Genomic DNA, 19,331 nt, shown 5'->3' on the forward strand with positions numbered 1-19,331 from the left:
CTACTGAGTGTGCTTTCCTCTCATTCCAGTGCCTGGCACAGAGGCGGTGTTTAGTGGTGTCGGCAGAGTCTACATTCCACTGACTGAGCTTTGCCAACATGATGTTACCTTGCCCGGGCCTTGAACCAGTGCTGGGCAAAACTGACAAGGGGGCGCCACCCTGGGCTCCGCTCACTGCTGCCCGCTGCCCCACCTACCCTCGTTATCACCGCTGTTCATTACGCACTCACCTCGCGCCCTTCACATAAGGCCCTTGCTACACACAGTCGTTTCTTTCATCCTAATCACAACATCTGCTTTCAAGGAACAATCTGGAACTTCCTCACACTCAAGGTTGAAGCTCAATAATAGTTTGACGTGCGCTGACAGTTAGGAACAGGGGCCGGGCCCTGAAACTGCTGTGGTGAGATGTGAGCTCTGGTGACCAAGAGGGGAGGCGCTTGGGGGAGTTGGTGACCTTCCCAGTCCTGTACAGCCCCCTAGGGACAATCATGGGACAGGCTGGGCCACTTTAAAGAACACCCTCCCTCCCCTCCAGGTGAAGAACACCTGTGTGGGTGGAACCCACGTTCAAGTCTGACTGGCTGAGGGCTCCCCAGTGGCTTCAGACCATAGAATGGCCAAAAAATCCCCCTCAGTGAGGACCTGCATTGGGTATTTCTCTCAGAAGCCATCCTTCCTCAGTGCCGGGCCCTGCCCTGGGATGGCGCCTGCCCGGCAGACAGAGAGAGGGTTCTGAGCCAGCCCCGGCCCAGGCGAGAGGGGGCTGGAGCCTGTCCATGCTCTGCAAATGTGCCCACCACAGTCTCTGGATGCTGGAGCACCTTACACCCCACCGAGTGATCCCAGCACCAGAAAGTTCACGACCATATCATAGCACGGCCTTTCCACGATCCCCCAAGGTGATGGTAGTCAGGGAGAAGCCCTGGAGTCGAGTCAGGGGACCGACCCTCGTGCTGACCGGACACCGATTCATTCTCTGTGCTCAAACAGCCGACTCCCTCAATCTGAGCCACAGCGCCCTCACCCGTCAGATGAGAGGCGGGGCTCAGGGCTCTGTGGATGCCCCAGACACCCACACTCTCGTTCTGCTGTTTGGGGCCACTTCCTAGGTGAGGAGAAGACACTCGGCATGAGGACCAAGAAGCTGGGACAGAACGTGTGTGTGGTCAGGTGTCAGAGGGAAGAAACCCAGATATATTGACGTGCTCAGGACAGTTCCCAAATGTCCCCACCGGGGGCAGCTGACATCGGCTACAGACGGAGCATGTAGGTGCATCAGTGGATTTTATTGATGTTAACACAGCGACTACATTGTGCCTGGAGTTTAACAGGGCGTAAGAGTGAGCAGTACGTCTTCTCTCACAGTATCCTTGCTACAGAAGCTGTGCCTGTGGAGAAAAAACGAATCCTTTGTAAGTGTTGGAAATCCTTACCTGGTGACTGGAGTTATTAAGCACAGGTATTGGCCGATTTACGATTCAAAAGTAATGAGGGAAGCACTGGGCTTCAACCAGTTGCTGGGGAACTGATTGCCTCTGGGCTGCCCGTGTGACAGGGTAGCTGGGCCCTGGGACGAGGTTGACTGTTGCTCATAATAAGTAGCCCCGGTGTCTGAGGACTCTGTCCAACAGGACGGTGGGCTCCTTGGGGCAGCGACTAGACCTAACCTGCTCTCCTTCTCCACAAGTACGTGCGGACCCTCCATAAACACGGCAGATGGGTTTACAGGTGGGCCCACTCTTGGCTCAGCCATTCTGGGGACCTGACTAAACAGTACAGTAGCTGCAGTGTATTGAGCTCTTATGAGTCACAGGCAACAACACTAAGTGATCCACTTGTGCAAACTTCACTTGGTGTGAGGAGGGATGACCGTGTTTCCCCGAAAATAAGCCCCCGTTAAGATCGTCAGCCAGACGGACGCCTTTAGTACGTGATGACCAGGTTCCAGAAGAAGATGACATGACTGTATTTGAATAAAAGTAGATTGTTGTACATGGAAAAAATAAGACATCCCCTGAAAATAAGCCCTAATGGAGCAAAAATGAATATAAGACCCGGTCTTATTTTCGGGGAAACACGGTATTATGAGTCCCATATTATAGGAGAGGAAACTGAGGCACAGTTAATAAGTGAAAGAACCAAGATGCAAACACAGGTCTCTTTGATGCCAGAGTCCACAGTTTCTAGGGTAGAGTCCACTTCAAACCTCTCTTGACCTTGCCTTTCAGACCTGGCTTTCCCCTTGGGCTCTCTCCTCCCTGCCTCCCATAGGTGACGGGGGGCTAGTTACTTGAGGCTTAGCATTGGTGTCTTCATTTGTAGAAAAGGGCACTGCTCTCTCCCATGATTGCTGAGACCCTCACGTCAATATTGCAGGATCTCATAACAATCAATGTAAACAACTTTACAATTAATAAAAAAACAACAACAACCCATGTAGACATAAGTGGTTATCATTACGGCTCTTCTAAGAACCATGGGCTGCTCTCAGGCCTCACCACTTTTGAGCTCTGACGCTTTGCCCAGTTTCCTCACTTATCTTCACTGGCCCTCCCCACTTTTTTTTTTTTTTGTATTTCTCTTGTCCTTCCTTGAAGCCCTCGCAGTAACCTCCAATTGTATTTCGGGTTCTCTGCACCTTGAGCTCTGCTGTCAGCAGCCGGGTCTTCCCCTGCCCCTCACACACTGCTGGTGCCCTTCCCAGTTGCAATCCCTCAGCCCAAGAGATGCCTCGTGGCTCCCTCCCCTCCATCACTGCCTCCATGGGCCCTCTGCCTTCCTCCTCAGCCACTCTCTTTGGGCACTTCCTGGCGAGTTCTGTATTCTGCCATTTGATCTTTCATCCATGAGTCTAATTTTTCTCAACAGCTGGTAAACAGCATGGTAAACTCCTTGAGACAGACTCTGTCTTTGTATCCCCTCCTATTTGTTGGGCATACAGTAGGTATTTAATAAAGTCAGAGAGAAAGGAAAGGGGGGGAATAAAGATGGGGAGTGCTACATTTCTCTTTTAATACAATATCATTAAAGGGACTTCTAGTCAGCATATTCCTTAGTAGGGGTTGAAAGCCCAATGAGGTGACTAATGTGAGGGGGATCTGAGAAGAGATTGGAACAAAATCTTGATTTTCTTTAGCCTCCTGATGATGACGATGATTTTTTAAAATGGTACTTATTGGCTGTTTTCATAAGAGCAAAATTATTTGAATAGTTTGACAGATTCAGCTTTTTACTCCCCAAACTATCGCAGGGAAGACAAGAGGAGCTGGCACCACCAGGTGGTCAACGGAGAAAGGTCCTGTCAACTAGAGCACAGCACCGAGCAGACTGGAGGGGAGCCATGTGCAGGCTGGAGGTGGGAAGGGGATCCTATCTTCTGTACCCCACACAGACAGGGGGGAGAACACTCAGTAAGGTGCACCCAGCAGAACTGGTTTATGCTCCCTGTCAGCTGTTTGTTTGCTGGGGAGAAAGGGCCCCAGACGGGTTGATTTTCTTGGCTTTTCTTACTGAACCGTAACTGACTTTCTGGGGTGAGTTTTCATTACAAACAGGAATCTGTACAAATATCCTCAGGCACAAGCCAGCCAAGATACATACACTGTCTTCTCCTCTCCCTTTTGCACAGTGATCTTGGCTGCACCCACTTTGGGGAGGGTGGGGTTTACCACGTTGTTATTCCAAAGGAACTTGACTTTCTCAATTGTTCCAACATCCAGCTCGGCATCAAACTCAGCGGAATGGGTGGAGCCTGGTTTGAGAATCCCCCTGACACAGAGAAATAGAAACAACTTCTAACAACCATGTAAAGCCATGCCACTCTTTTCTACTCTGGAGGAATGAGATTATTTTTCAAAATTCATTCTCAAATAAAGGATGGAGAAATGGAAAAGCCAGACCATCAAACTATTATGTTATTTACAATATTTAAGTATTGTTTAAATATTGTTAAATATTGTTTACTCAAACTCAAGTTAATTTCTCTTCAAAACTCTTATAGAAAATGATATAATTCCTTTATATCATTTTTTATGGAAGAATTATTTGTATTGTAACAAGTTATCCACTTAGTTTAATACAACAAGCACATGTTACTATGCAAATTAGAAAACATGATATTTGGGGTAATAATTAGATTTATTTTTTTAAAAAAATCTGGTCTACTGAGAAATAATTAAATAATAGAGAAAAGAAAAATTGTTAGCAGAAGTCTGAAATTAACTTCAGTACACAAAGAAAAGAACTTAAAATCCATTGATAGATGAGAAGATAATGAGTGTTACCCTAAGTGCATGGATTTGAAGGCTGTGTAAATCGTCAAATGAGATGTGGCGCTAAAATAGGAAATTTACCTGAAGATGTCATATTGGTGAGTGTTCCCCTTATTTCCAAACAAAGAAACTTTGACCTGACCGGTGACAGTTCTTCCAGAGAGTGTGACGGAAACCCCGTATCTCCAGCCTGCACAGGGGACGGGAAAGAGCTCAGTTTATTCATGTACCAAAGAGTTGACCCAAATTTCAGATTCCTGTCCCTGTCCCTTACAATGAGGCATCAACGTATAAGATATTCTACATGTTCATCTACAGCTCAAACTAGGTCCTAAGGGGAAATTCAGATATAGCAGTGTCCCCCTCCCGATCTGCACTGCCCAGTAAAGGGGCCACAAGCCACATGTGGCTGCTTACATTTACATGCAATTAAAAAAAAATTTTAGTGCCTCAGTTTCACTAGCCAGATTTCAAATGCTAACTTGCCACATGGGCTAACAACTACTATACAGGACAACACAGAACATTTCTATCATTGCAGCAAGTTCTGTTGGACATTTCTGCTCTAGAATGATGGTACAATGAGTTAAGGTGAAAAGAGAGGAAAGAAGGGCTTGTCCCACGTTTGGGAATGTAGCTCAGGAGTGTGGTCCTATGAGCCCCTTATCTCTGCACCCCCAGGACTCATGCAGTACGAGCCAGCTTGTAACTGCTGGCCCAGTTTCTGTCTTCTCTGCTGGGTTATAAAGGTCATGTGCAAAGTGTCTTGTTCATTCCTGTATCCCCCATCCCCCGTGTCTAGTGTGTGGGGGGTGTGGTCCATAAATAAATGTTGGTTGAGGAATTAATAATAGACGGCTTTGAATGTTTAATTTGTTGTTAAAACATGAGCAAGTATTTCGTGCATCAGTACATCAGTGGAAGGATTAACTAACGTCCTTTTAAAAATATGTATATGGTGATGAAAATATTCCATATCTTGATTGAGGAGGTGGCTACATGACTATTTGTCAAAACTCATAGAACTCCACTAAAAAGGGTAAATTTTGCTGTATAAAAATTATGCCTCAATAAACCTGTCTTATCTATATAAGACATGTATTATATTCATGTATTTATATAATACAGTCTCTTTTGTACAGTGTAGTATCTTAAGGAGCTATCATAGGGCAGAGTGGCACAAAGTGGCCCAAACTTGCCCCGTCTTTACCCTATGCCCTAGTCCATCCAGCAGGTGTTTGAGAGATGTCATCCTTTTCTGATTCCCACCCACCCTCCACCAAAGGGGCAGCTCCTGGGCAACAGGTGCACATGGATGGGGGTGGGGGAGGGGTGCGGAGATTGGAGTTGGGCTTCTTAAGGGGCCCAGGCCAGCAAAGAGCTGGTATCAAAGAAATGTTTGCTGGATGAATAAAATAACAGGTGCATATGACACAAACTTAAATATGAAAGGGACTGTGGAGTGGTAAAAATTCAGGGGAAATGACACAAAGACATGTAAATGACTATTATTCCATTAGCAATACTATTTGCTTCCATACATTTCATGCCATCGAAATAAAATGGGAGAGATGCAGACTCTTTCTAAATCCCCAGTAGAGTCTTACATGGGATCATTTGGGTTAGATGTGTCCTCTTTCTAAGACAATAAAGATGGTTAGAGACAAGCCCTTCGTTTATAATGGAAACTAAACTTTCTTTACCTGGAAGGGGAAGTCAAAGTGCAACTTACGGGCAAATTTGCTGGAATCGCCTGTGTTCAGGAAGTATTTTTGCTGCTCCTTAACTGCCTTGCCAGCAAATTTATCAGCATAATGCCCCATCTGCGGGCACCCTTCATCTGGACAGGGGAAGCACTTGTTCTAATGAGAAGAGATAGATGGATTAGTCATTTTAAGATCCATACATCTGGGGCAGCAATTTTCATACCCTCTGAGCTTCCTTACTTGTAACCGGAAGGAGACTGGAACAGAGGATCTCTAAGTTACCTTCATCCAGGATGGGGTTCCCAAGCCTGGCGCACATCACATTAGAATTGCATGGGGAGTTTTAGAAAACATTGATGGCCATAGCTAGAAAATACCGGGCCCCAGGTTAGATCCGTTGTATCTTCCATAGAATGATATGCTGGTGAACAATTAATAGCTGACTCTGGGACACAAAACCCTGATTGCAGCGTTTACCAATTTTGTGGTGTAAATACTCTGACTGTGGCCAATTTCAGGCTACCAACATAATGTTACTGAATATGGAGTTGGGGAGAGATTGCTCTCACTGGCTCCACGAGCCAGGGCAGGCAGGCTCCAGCATGTCATTCCTCCATCTCTCCCTTGTTGCTGGCTACACAGGCTCAAAGTTCAGCCTGGCATGTAGAACCCCAGCATTCATCTTTTCTTCTCTTTTGCATGTGAGTTTGTCTCTCACACATTCTTCTATTCTTGTGCTGCCCTGGCCAGGCATGTGCATTCCTCCTCTTTGAAACTCTATGATTTTACAAGTCAGATTCCAATGATGCCCCCTGCAGGACACCTCCGAGATCATTGAATTGACTGCTGTTTTTATTTTTTCTAATTTCCCAGAGTCTTCCTCATCCACAGGACTCATCTAGAATTCTAGCCACCTCCTGCCTAAAGTTCTTTTTTCCTGCACTCCGCAGGACCATGAACTCTGAGGGGCGATACATAATAAGTAGGGGATGGTCAGAACCTGGTGATAAGCTACTACAAATTCCAAACACAGCTGGCCAAGTGTCCTCCAGTGGAATTAGGCAGGACAATAACTTACAGACTTAAAGTTCTTGTAGGAATTGCAGGGGAACGCAGTGAACCCATCAGGATTGAGGATGCTCTCTGAGTAATACTTGTAGCTTCTTAGGTGATTGCAAGCCACAAAGTCCCGGGTTCCTGGAGAAACAAAGCAAGAAGTCTGCACAGGTGGTCGGCGGCTGCTGACAACTTCTCTGCCTCTCCCTCCAAGTGGGATGGTTCTAAAATTGGACTGAATTTTCAGAAATTTATGACAAGTCCCAAATCCTGCCACATTAATGACAGCTAACATATAGAGGGTGCTTTCTGTGTGCTGAGCAACATTCTGAAAACTTTATATGTATTGTCCATGTCATCCTTACCATCCTACCCCTAATTATAGGAAGATCTATAGATGACAGACTCAGATTTCAGATTATGGTTAGTAAATGGCAGAGCTGGGAATTAAACCCAAGCCCATCTAGTTCTTGAGTCCATGACTTTAACCTCTGTGCTATCCTGGAACCCAGGGACCAGGCTGGAGGGCCTCGAAGACACAAGTAGATGTGACATTGACCTCCCAGACATGATAAAAGCAGGGTGACAACATTTTCAGGCACATAAAAAGGAGGGTTAAGTAGCTTTAGGTGGCTTTATATATATTTAGGTGGCTTTATATCTCATAGCACCTCACACCTTATAATCTTTCTTGGCTTCCACAACTCCTGGCAAGTGACAGATGTCACAGCATACCTTCTAGACTTGGTCTGAACTTGTTTGCCCATTACTCATGGAGAGTTTGAGCTACCCTGTCCACGCAAACTCTCGTAAGGATGTAAACGACAAACATGGAAGTCATCTTTAATATTTGCCTCGATGGTGTCCATACTTGCCAAGCCATTTTGATTGAATTCAATAAAAATATCTGCTCATTAGATCTGGTCAGACCATGAAGGGTTTTGACCTGTGTGGTGCCAAATGACGAGTTTGGCTGAAAAATTCACCTCTCCATTGTCCTTTTAATCTTATTAAATACAGAGTCAGAGCTGTGTCTAAAGGAGGCCCTTTATCCCAGGTGCGCCTGATCAATGATAAAGAGTAACCACCTTGAATAGCAGTCTCACTCTAACCTTTCTTACCTGTGATTGCTTCTCATTGTTGATCCAACACTGAGGAGTGGTGACGCTCATTGGGCAAGCGGCTTTACCAGGGAAAGTATTGGAAACATTTTCATTTTGGCTACTGAAATGGAGCCAGTTGCATAAGCCTGAACTATGTCACTGACTCCCAAGGGAGAAATTGGCAGACACACTCTTAGTTAGAGTCAGGATGTTTACTTTGAAGGGTTTTCTTTTCTTTGTTATGTGTATCTACCAACTGATTGTTGGAGTTATAGCTTTTTAAGCAACGGTTTTGCAATTCTTTGTTGCTTGTACAACCAGGACACCCATAGCAATGTTTTAAGGAAGTACAAAATCAGTAGAGCTTAGATGTAACAACTGATACATAGCTACAGTTTTCAGAAATAAGGTCTCGAAGGGGGAATGTATGTTTTTAAAGAGCAGGGTGTTTTCAGTTTTAACATTCGCTACGGGAATGGCACTGCTCAGCCCAGGGAGGTGATGCCCCACTGTGCTCTGGCTTTACCTGACCAGATGCCATCGAGGTCCACAATCTGTGACAAGATATTCTTCTTGCATCCTGGCATCTCCTCTCCTCCATTGGGGAAGAAGTCAAGGTGACCCAGCAGTTGGCTTGTTCCAAAACCTGAAGTGTTTGGAACAGCAATGAGCTTTTTATAACACAAGGTTCTCCTGAGTACAACACAACTGCACGTGCTCAAGGCTGGAGCCTCACGGAGCCTCACCCAGGGACGGGATCAGGGGAGCTGCGTCCGTGTGAATCACGTCAACAAATGCAGCATCAGAGGGATCAAGTCGAACCTCTTCAGAAGTACCCTGGAAGCTCGCTTCTACAGGATCCAACCCTAAAAGAGAGATGGTCAGTGCGTCAGACAGTGGGCCTAGCTGGGGGCGCGAGCAGAATCAAGGTGTACAGTTGCTCAGGCTGTGCACTGCCAACTAAAGGGGTGCCATAACCTGGAATTGGGCAGTGCCGTGCCTGTGGTATTGAACATGAGGACATAAAGTCTTGATGAGGGCTCCAGTGGCATGGATAGAGATGGGCAGACGAGCAAAGAAATATATAATAGATTTCTGTGCTCCTCACTTCCCTGAGCCTGTTTCTTCAGTTCTGAGGATTAAACGAGAAAATGCAAAGCACTTTGCACAGTATTTGGGATAAATAGCCACTTAATCTATGCTTATTATATTATATTATATTACATTATATTATATTACTTTATTATATTGACATATTTTGTTGCTATTGTTATAATTGAAAGGCTTGCTTGGGTTAACATAATGCTTTTGGCTGTGATGGTGGCTGGGTTTCTTCTGCCAGTAGAGGCAACGGAAGCGAACTTTTCATGTTCTACTCTCCTTTGATTTCAAACAGAAAGGGGAAAACAAATGACAGTATGGATCTTTCTTCATTATGTTTGCTTGTGTCCATACCAGCCTTATTCTGCATTTTCCTGGGTTCCCAGTTCTGCTGAGCAACCCACACTGCCAGAAAACTTGGATCTAGAGAGGAGGGGGGAGACAGAGCTGGGAGAAGCAAAGGGAAACAAAGGGGAGTGAAGCCATCACCCCCCTGCCACACAGATGGGCTCTCCGGGGGACTTCCTGAAATGTTCCATGCAGGCTCTCCCCAGATCTGCCACAGCCAAGGGGAAACTGTCTCCTTTGGGCCAGCTCCGAGCTGTGCTGCAGTCTTTCCCATATTGTGGAGTTACTGGGGACACAGCCTGGGGCCCCACCCCTTGGGTCTTACCTGTAATCCTGCCCAGGCCTGGAATCCTGCTTCCTGCCTCTCCAGCCACATGGGCTCCCAGGCTATGGCCAATGAGGTGGACTTGGGAAGGTGAGTAGTTGTGGTTTGTCTGGAGAGGGAAGACTGCATTTTCAGGATATTTCTGTGCTGTGGTTTTTGTGATGTGCAAACCTAATGGTATTCCGCCTCCTCTGAGACCTTCTGTAACTTACTGTCCTCAGGATCAAGCCCAAACTCATTGCCAGGGTCTCAGAGCTTTCCTGACTCAACACCTATTTTTCTAGACTCTTCTCTAGCCAAACCCTTTGTGGAACTTTCAAATATGCCATAGTCTCTCATCCTGGGGCCTGGCTTGGAATTCTCTTCCTGTGGTTGTCCATCCCCCCAAACACTTACCCAGCTCCTGTGGATGCAGCCCACATCAGCCCCACCCCTGCCCCATGTGGATGAGCCCCCACAAGTGCTCCCATAAAGCCATGCACTCCCCCATCCAAACCCTGAACACACACTATTGTCGAGTCTTCCCTGTAAGGTCCTCCAAGGCCTGGGACCTCATCCATCCTTTTCACCTCTTAGTAAAGCTCCTGACACTACTCCCCAAACAAATGATGAACAAACAAGAGACATAGAACTACGAGTTGCCTGCACATGTTGGTCTCAGAGATAGGTCTTCGCCCAAATATACTCGTCTATTGGTCTACGGCGCCTCTAGTACAAACACCCTGGGTTTTGATTTCTGCGGGGGTGCAGGACTAGTTAGAACCAATTGGTTCTTTTGTAGACCCTTTAAATATAAAACAGAAATGGCTGGGACCTTTATCTGGTTAGAAAATAGTCACTAAAAACTAGTGACGTAACTGAAAGAGTGAAAGACTTAGAGAATTAGCTAAAATGAAGAGCAGGGCAGGAGGAAACAGCGGAGTTGATTGTGGCAGAAGAGATGCCCCAGCAATGACAGGATCTGTAACAGCAGGCCAGAGGACTGGTACGTTCCAGCTGTGCACACGGCCCTTCAGCTCCACTGGGTTTTCCCTGGAGATGTTGTGTTTTGCCCCCAAAAAGAGCCCACCTGGTGTAGTGGGCTAGAAGCTTTGGGGCCCAAAAGATAACTCTTACATTTACCTGCTCTATGATTCTGGGGTGGGGGAACACAACAGTTTCTGGGCCTCAGTTTTTTTTTTTTTTTTTTTTTTTTTAAGGAGGGCACAGCTCACAGTAGCCCATGCGGGGATGGAACCGGCAACCTTGGTGTCATCAGCACCGCACTCTAACTGACTGAGCTAAGTGCCCCCCACCCCCCCACCACCCCCCCACCTCAGTTTTCTTATCTGTCCATTGAAGATGATAATAAAAGCCCCTACCTCCTAAGTGTTAGCTCTGACCGTTTTTTATTTTCTGCCACTGGTGTGTCATGCCATTGTTAAGGTGAATTTCAGGGTTTTACTAGTAAGACCCCAGGAGAACTATCGATCCTTCCTACTTCTTTCAATACATGATCCCAGCTGTATCTTTACCCACCAGAGCCCAGTGGGCGCTGCCCGCCCCAGCAGCCCACCCAGCCGGCCACTCACCGAAAGCATGCTGATCATTTGGGCCACCTGCGAGCCCACCACGCGCACGTTACTGGCGGCCTGCGTGTAGGTGGTCTGGGAGCCTCTCCTCCAGTCCACACAGATGCAGTTCACCTCCTCCACCTTGAACATGTTCTGGGGTGGGAAAGACACCAGAGTATTATCATGGGGGCATGTGAAACCACGTAACCGGTTGCTAATGGCTACGACTGACTGTGCTGCTGTTTTGTCTTAGCTGGGGCGTTGAGATAACTAGACTTTAGGGAGTTCTGTTGTCAATTAGTAGTCATTCCTCAGGGCAAATGAAAATCAATTCCCTGTGTTGCTTGCAGATGAGTTAAAAGCTGGCCACTCTCTGGTTTCCTTCGAGTCCTCAAGTGAAATCTCTGGTGGCCTGTGTCTAAATGACCCCGTGGATTTGACTGCTAAGGTTCCTTTCGGCCTCTTGGCAATGCTGCCAATACTGGGCTTGCCTGCACCTCAGCCTGCCGGGCATTTGCTAAGTCTTAAAATTAGAGGGAAGCATCACTATTTTACAGTGAGGAAAGCATAGGGTTTCATAGAGAAAGCGCCCTGCAGATATTTGCAAAATAGATATTGCAAATATTTGCAAAATAGAACTGCACTGATTTAAAAGAGATTGACGAATTTTGCAAGAAAAAACTTTTTCCTGGATGGTAAAGGAACCGATACATCCTTAGAAGTTCCTCCAGGCAGTACACATGAGCAGCTTGAGTTTCAAATGAATTTATAAATTCAAAATCCACTCAAAATCTTTTCACGAATACTAATATGTGTGATCGCACACAGAGGTACGAAGAAGTGTTTCCTCAGTATTTTTATGTTGAAAGCAACCCCAAGGAATATCTTACAAACCTGAAGAATTTGGGTGTAAACTATATCTTACCGTTTATGTATTAAGATACTTATTAATGGTGGGACACAGAGGCGTCAAGAGCTAAATGCTTGGTAAACCAAGGCCAAACGCAGCACGACTTTAATTTCCCGGGTTTGTCAATTTCCCTGCTGACATTATAGGTCAGAGTTATTAATGTGTATGCTGAGGTCAATTCTTACGTGTCAGAAAAATACAGTGAATCGGTGTACACATAAAAAGAAAGGATGACAGTATATTCTGCATATATTTGTGTAAATGTATACACCTGTGTCTATGTGTTTGCATGCACACATGTGCGTGTTTGTCTATTGTTCGTTCTTCTGACCAACAGATGCTATATTACATATAGTTCTGGCATTTTCTAGTCTGCCTTTTTTTTTTTTTTTTTTGTCACCCAGTCAATCTTAGTTCTCCATTCTCAAATAAGTGGTCATAGCAACACATCTCTGACTCTCAGGGACGAGGGAAAGATTTGAACAAAAAGAACATAATCCCTCATTTACAGGAATACCAAGTACCCTCACTGAAAACGGAAGCAGACAACATTTAGCCTTGATTTAACCAGAAATGAGGAAGTGTTTGTCCACATAGCAAATATCATTGCTTCAGGCTACAGATATAGTCCAGAACTGTGGAAAGGAATTTTTACTTTCATAAACAGAGGCATTTAATTGCATTTTGAGCTCATTTACTGCAATTGCTTAAAGGGAGGCAGGGACATGAGTGGGAAGCAATGGCAGCAGCCAGCAGAGTAGGACACAGGGATCAGAGCCCGTTCCTACCTTGCACATATCCAGCAGCCAGCTCTCATCTCCCTTGTCTATGAAGCCATGGATGATGAATCGGGTCTTCCTATCTGTTTGAAAATTCGATGCTTCAATTGTTGATGGATCAGAGGGAAGTAGAATCTGTGACAGATGCAGAAGGATTGAATATTTTTGCAACCCAGCCACTCAGGCCTCTCTCTCTATTCCCCTTGTATGTCTGTGCCAATGCTACAAACTTCCAAAGTTTAGCACAAAAGCCACCTCTTCCATGAAGCCCACCCTGACCTCTCTTTTCCTGTTCCGCCTCCCCAAGTCAAGAAACCCTGACTCCACTGGGCCTGTATTGTGGCTCAAGGTCTTACCCTTCATAGCGTTGTTCGGTAAGTTTTTGCCACAGATCAGAATCACACAACCAGCTAGAGGTTCTGGCAAATGTGAACCATTCATTCATTCAAGCCAACTTTTTTACCAAAGACCTACTTTGTCCAGGCTTGGCTAGGCCTGGGGTGCAGCTGGAGGGATGGGGTGGGGCAGAATATGATGAAGGAGGTGGGTACACCCCTGGTCTGCGGGTTATAGAGATGCTAAAATGACTGAGGTCTCACCTGAAAGGTGTTTGGGTTCTCATTGGTGTAGAGCTGGAAACGGGTGTCAATCTTCTCAGGGCTCCAGGGAAGAACTTTCAGGGGTCTGATTACAGTCCCACCCCAGGGCTCAGAGTCAGAAAAGCACCCGAGGCTACCATAGCAAACTTCTTTTCCTGTAGAGAAAGGATGACTCACTCAAGGATTAGCTCCTCAGCAGGGACCTGGGACATCACTGCTGCTCAGGCCTGGTCACTCCCCTTCCTGGTGACAGCCTGAAGACAGTGCAGATACCCACCTCTGGCCCACACAGTCTCTTCTGGACCCCAGTGCCCACCTTCTGCTCTAGGACAAGTACCACTGAGTCCCATAGAGACCCCCAACTGTGCCTCACTTAGAACCATCATCAAAACTTCGAAGTTCTGTGTCTCATCCCTAGCTCTTCAGATATACCTATTTATTTCACTGATGTGATAACGGGCACTAATAAGTCAATATGTTAATTCAGGCAGGTGTTTAATGCTTTACCTACGAGAGTCTGGCCTAGGACACCCCAGGTATGAAGGCAGGACGGTAGGGGGATGCTGTGAAGTGGGTCCCCCTCAAACTGCCCCCTCACTCCCAGGTAGAGTGTCAGCCCCATCTGCCTTTCTCGGGAACTGAAGTTGTCTGGAGCTGCTGGAAGCCCTGTCATGCCAAGGCTTTCTCTGGCCAGTGCTAAGCCGTTGGGTTTAAGCCCCTCCCCAAGGAGCCAGCGCACTGTTTCTCACCTTTGGCTGCTCCCAGCAGGAAAAGCGCGATTGTCCAGATGGTCACCATCTGCAATAAATTCAGATGTTTTCAGCCTCACCAAGCATTACCAGAGCAATGAGCAGACTCTCAGGAATTTGAGGCTATTTGCCTTGCCTCTCCTTCACAGCCGGTGGGAGAATAACAAAGGTGACTTACCCTGTCGGATGTTCCAGGCCTTCCCTCCCTCTGGATCCAGTGCCCAGGGCTTTTTAATACTCCGGCCTTATCATTTGGACGCTACTTCAAGGAAACAGTGACTGATGATAAAACGTGCTATGTGAACTTAATATTTTAATCTGCACAAATACACAAAACAAGATTAATAATTGTGGTCCTATTTTTCCACAAGTCTGGGAAGATGAAAGAATGGTTGGTTCAAAGGGGGTGCAAAGTCCCTAACTTTGTACCTATGTACCGGTGCATGTAATTGTGAGCTGAGTCGGCCCCACTTTCCAATTTTCTATTTCATCACTGCATTGTTTACAAGTTCCAATAAGGACACAGCAGCTAACTCTAATAATAGAGGGTAGTAGTTGTCACTTAGAGTAAGTAGAAATGCCCCCCACATAGCTGAAAGTACAGGGAAGTGTCGGATTGAGAAAATCCTTCTCTCTCTGTCTCTGTCTCTGTCTTTCTCTGGCAGTTGGGTAATACCTGAGGACATGAGCTTTGGAGACAAATTCAATAGCCCCCACAATAGCCTCTGACCACAATCCACCATTAACTTCTTGTCCCAGTTATCTAATGCTATGTAATGAACCAACCCAAAACGTAATGGTTTAAAACATTCTACTAGCCAATATGATTTTGAACAGATGGGTTTAGGAGCCTCTAAAAGCCCATGTCACCAGACCACATCACATCTGTTTAGTTTCCCTAGACCCTCTGAAGTTTGCACACCTGACCTATGAGACTTGGCCCCTGGGAGGCTGTCATGAATTACCCACAGACATGCATCTGTGAGCAGCTTGGCCAGTTCACACACAGGCAGATAAGCCTTCACATGGCAAATACCACTGGTGCCCTATCCCACCCCCACATTAAATGTGCCTCACTGTCGAAGTTTGCATTCCTTCTGAGTAATCAGAACACTGGGGTACAGTTGGAGGGGCTCCCCTGTTAAGAAAATGAAAAGGACTTCAGAAATAACAAAGAATAAACGCCAGCAGTTGTTACCTCATTTAAGTCTTTTAACAACCCCATGAAGTTGGTACCATTATTTGCTTCCTTTTACATGTGTGGATACAGAGGCACAGGGAGATAAACAATTGGTCTCCGAAGTCACACAGCTAATGAATGGGATTTGAATCCAGTCTATACAGAGCGAAACAAGGAGTTGTTGAATATTCAGTCATTCTGAGCAAGTTATCAACAAGATTTATTGGGTGTCAACCACATAGAACAGGGGGATGACTTACATAGAGTAAATTGAAGTAGAAAATAACTTTCCCCCTAAACTGCCTGACTTGAGCCATCTGGTTTCCTTTGACATTGCAGAGCTGACTCAAGGAGAGATTCGGGGTGATCTGGCAGTGAGCAAATGAGTAAACAGGTTGGTAGCAGATGTCAGATGGCCCTGACTGCCTTTTGGGCCTCTTCTCTTCCTGGTTCCCATTTTGCCCTCCACACACAGCCACACTGGCTTCCACTGCGCATCGAACATGCCAAGTCTATTCCCACCTTGGAGCCTTTGAGCTTACTCTTCCTATGGCCTGAAACTCTCTTCCGTAGACCTCCACCGGGCGAGCTTCTTCTTGTCATTCAACAACTGGTTCAATGTCACCTCTTCGGTGAGGTCACCTCCTACCTGACCCCAGGCCCCCACTCCCCAGCACCTTGTTTGTTTTCTTCTTGTGACAAGTTACAATTATCTATATTATTTATCTGTTTATTTATTGGCAATCATGTTTTTCCCACCTAGAATGCAATTCTATGGGGACAAAGACTGCCTGTGTTTTGGCCACTGCTGTAACCTCAGCTTCTAAAACTGTACCTGGCACTGAAGTGGTTAGGAATGAATGAAGGATGACGGTGCACATACATGAAGTTCGTGAGCATTTTATTCTCAATTTCAGGGCTGGGAAAGGTGAGAGGGCACAGTTTTAAGGAGGAGAATGAAAGAGATGTCATTCTTCAGAGAAGGAGGAAGCATATGAACATCTGAGTCAATTTATAAGAAATAATCACCACACGATGTGTCACGGTTTGCCCAGGGGTAAGGCCCCCATGCCTTTCCCCCCTTCAGTTCACCTTACGGCCAAGTTTTTCTGTTGGCTCCATGTCAGCCTCAAGGGAAAGGGCTCTGCCTCGGGGGTTCAGTGGCTGAAACCACCTCAAGGTGATCGGAGTTTACGTGTCTTCTGTTGAACATTGGTTGTTTCCGATATTTTGCTATTGAACACGATGCCTTAATGAATAGTCTTATACACTTAGCACTTTCCACGTGGATGGTGGAATAAATTCCTAAAGTTGAATTTCAGGGGCAAAAGATCTGTACAAGGTGTCTGTGCATGTTGGCTACTCTCCCCACCCCACCACTTCCAGAACAACAGTGAAGTAGACTGTTTGCTATTTGAACACATAACTTTTTACAGGGCTGTTATGATTCTTCTGGTCGTAAGCAACAGAAATGAATTCTAGTTAGCTAAATTTTCAAAAAGGAGAGACTTATTGAAAAACTATTGGGCATCTCATGGAACCCATGAAACTGCTGAACCGTGAGACCCAGGGAAGCCCAGGAAATGGGGCCGTTCTGAAGACGGCGGTCACCCCAAGGTCCCCTCTGCCTTGGACCTGACTCTGCTGCACGGACTCTCTGGCTTTGTGCATCACAGCTCAGTATTCTTAATTAACAGGTGGTTGACCTGGGGAGGTCAGGAGCTGTCCCTGAATCGATTAGCAATGGGGATGGGTGCTATTGTGCAGGCCTGGCTGAGGGGACCCACCCCTGTGCACCCAGAGATGGAGCTGAAGTTGTGAGAGGGTCAGCTCCTGCAAGAGGTGTGTGGTTCCACTTCAATAGAATAGCAATTCTAAATCAGCGGTCTCTGCTAAATGTGTACAAAAGTGCACGGTTTGTGGCTCGGTGGTGGAGGGTAAAGGGTTTCTTTAAAAGTATTGTTTGTGTTAATCACTCCTTGAAATAACGAAGAGATGATTCGCATGAGTTAGCAACAGTGAGTGATGACTGTAAAGACTGGATTTCCTGATCAGCAACTCTGATCAGGACTGTTGCGTTGTTTTAAGATAAAAAGGAGCAACTCTCAATTCATGGGCATTAGTCATTTGATAAGAAACATGCTGTCATGGAGGAAGTCAAAAGCAAGGGAACCAAAAAGGCACCCTCACTTCTGATGACGATAGCAATGAGGAAAAGGCAGTATAAGGAGGCCAGAGACTAGAGCCTGGGCTGACCCATCACTGTGAAAACCCTCCTGACACCTGACCTGTTCCTTCTGCAACCCCAGGCTTCCCAGGATGGAGAAGTAGGTTAGCAATGGTGATAGATGAATTGTGAAAATGGCCAGCGTTCTTCCCACTCCCCCCAAATAGCCAGGCCCTTTGCAATGTGATCTTGCAGCTCCTTCTAGCAACAACTAGACTCTATTTCCCCATCCCTGAAATCTGGACTAGTTGTGTGACTTGATTTGGTTATGAAATGTGATGGCAGTGACATCTTGGACCAGCTCAAAGCCAACCTACCCCCCAAGTATGTGAGAAACCCAGCTAAGGCTAGCAGCACTGCTGACTCAACTCACTCTGACCACTGACACACAAGTGAATCCAGCCAAAACCGGAAGAGTACCCAACTAACCCAGAGATTACTAATATATGCTTACGGCTTAAATCCACTGAGTTTGGTGGTGGTTTGTTATGCAGCAGTAGCTAACCAACCCAGGAGCTCAGCTCATCCTGTCCTGGGATGCAGAGAGAGCAGCTATCATTGCACTCAGTGTCACCATTCTTGGGCACACATCAATTGAAGGTATATTCTTTCCTAACTCCCACGTTATTATGCACTCTAATGCACTGGCTTGTGTTTAAATGCCCTGGGGGATATAATTGGACTAAGCCCTTAGCAAGACTGGGGTCTAAACTGCATCTCCTTTAGAGCCTCCTAGACCAATGGATTCATTCCGCACCAGATGAAACGATTTCTAGGTGAGACTTTCAAACAACAATAACAGCTGCAATATATTCAATGAACTCAGATCTCGGTCAGCTTCAGGAACCTAAGGCAGGATTCATATGCACACAAATCTGTGGATCTCTTCTGAAACTACGATTTCATTTCCACCAGACAGCTCTCCTGTCTTCAAAATGTATAATTCCTTGAGGGTCACAAGGATAAACAGTGAGATCGCTAGCCATCATCTGTCATGTCCACACATCCAGATGGAGACAAATAGCTGCTTTCCTCCACCCAATCAGTTCTGTTCTTGTTTTCTCCTTCAATTTCAAGTTCAGAATGTTCAGATACCTTGTCATCTTGTAAGAGAACAATCTTGTGAATTCTTAGGGAAGAATTGGTTCAAGCAGGGTTCTCAGAGACCCCCTAATTCCAAAGAAGTGTTCTGAGTGAACCAGGCACATACAACATGCAAACCCCTTAAGGAATTTACAAATGGGAGATACAGGCAAGTAAACAAGCAATGAGGATATGGAGAGCTACGTCCTGAGATGGAAGAAGTTCTAGGCACAGTGGGAATGTAGTGGGGTAGCTGCTAATCCAGTCTTAAGGGGAGCGGGTAGTGAAGGTGAAGAAAGTCTTCCTGGAAGAAGTGATGTCTAGACAGACAGAAAGTT

At 46.0% G+C, this 19,331-nt stretch overlaps 1 protein-coding gene across 1 annotated transcript; it reads right to left on the minus strand.

The window, feature by feature from the left end:
- Nucleotides 1-1,271: 1,271 nt before the first annotated feature.
- LOC308508231 (inactive pancreatic lipase-related protein 1) lies at nt 1,272-14,703 on the minus strand. The gene is made up of 13 exons (XM_081074584.1): nt 14,682-14,703; nt 14,504-14,552; nt 13,755-13,909; nt 13,165-13,290; nt 11,485-11,619; nt 9,914-10,022; nt 8,886-9,005; nt 8,666-8,785; nt 7,059-7,177; nt 6,007-6,136; nt 4,356-4,464; nt 3,604-3,771; nt 1,272-1,391 (listed from the first exon to the last, which is right to left on the minus strand). The coding sequence occupies exons 2-13, from the start codon at nt 14,550-14,552 to the stop codon at nt 1,328-1,330; spliced, it is 1,404 nt and encodes a 467-aa protein (XP_080930710.1). The 5' UTR covers nt 14,682-14,703; the 3' UTR covers nt 1,272-1,327.
- Nucleotides 14,704-19,331: the final 4,628 nt, after the last annotated feature.

Source organism: Rhinolophus hipposideros (genome assembly GCF_964194185.1).
Source record: "Rhinolophus hipposideros genome assembly, chromosome: 15".
In the NCBI taxonomy this organism is placed as follows: domain Eukaryota; kingdom Metazoa; phylum Chordata; class Mammalia; order Chiroptera; family Rhinolophidae; genus Rhinolophus; species Rhinolophus hipposideros.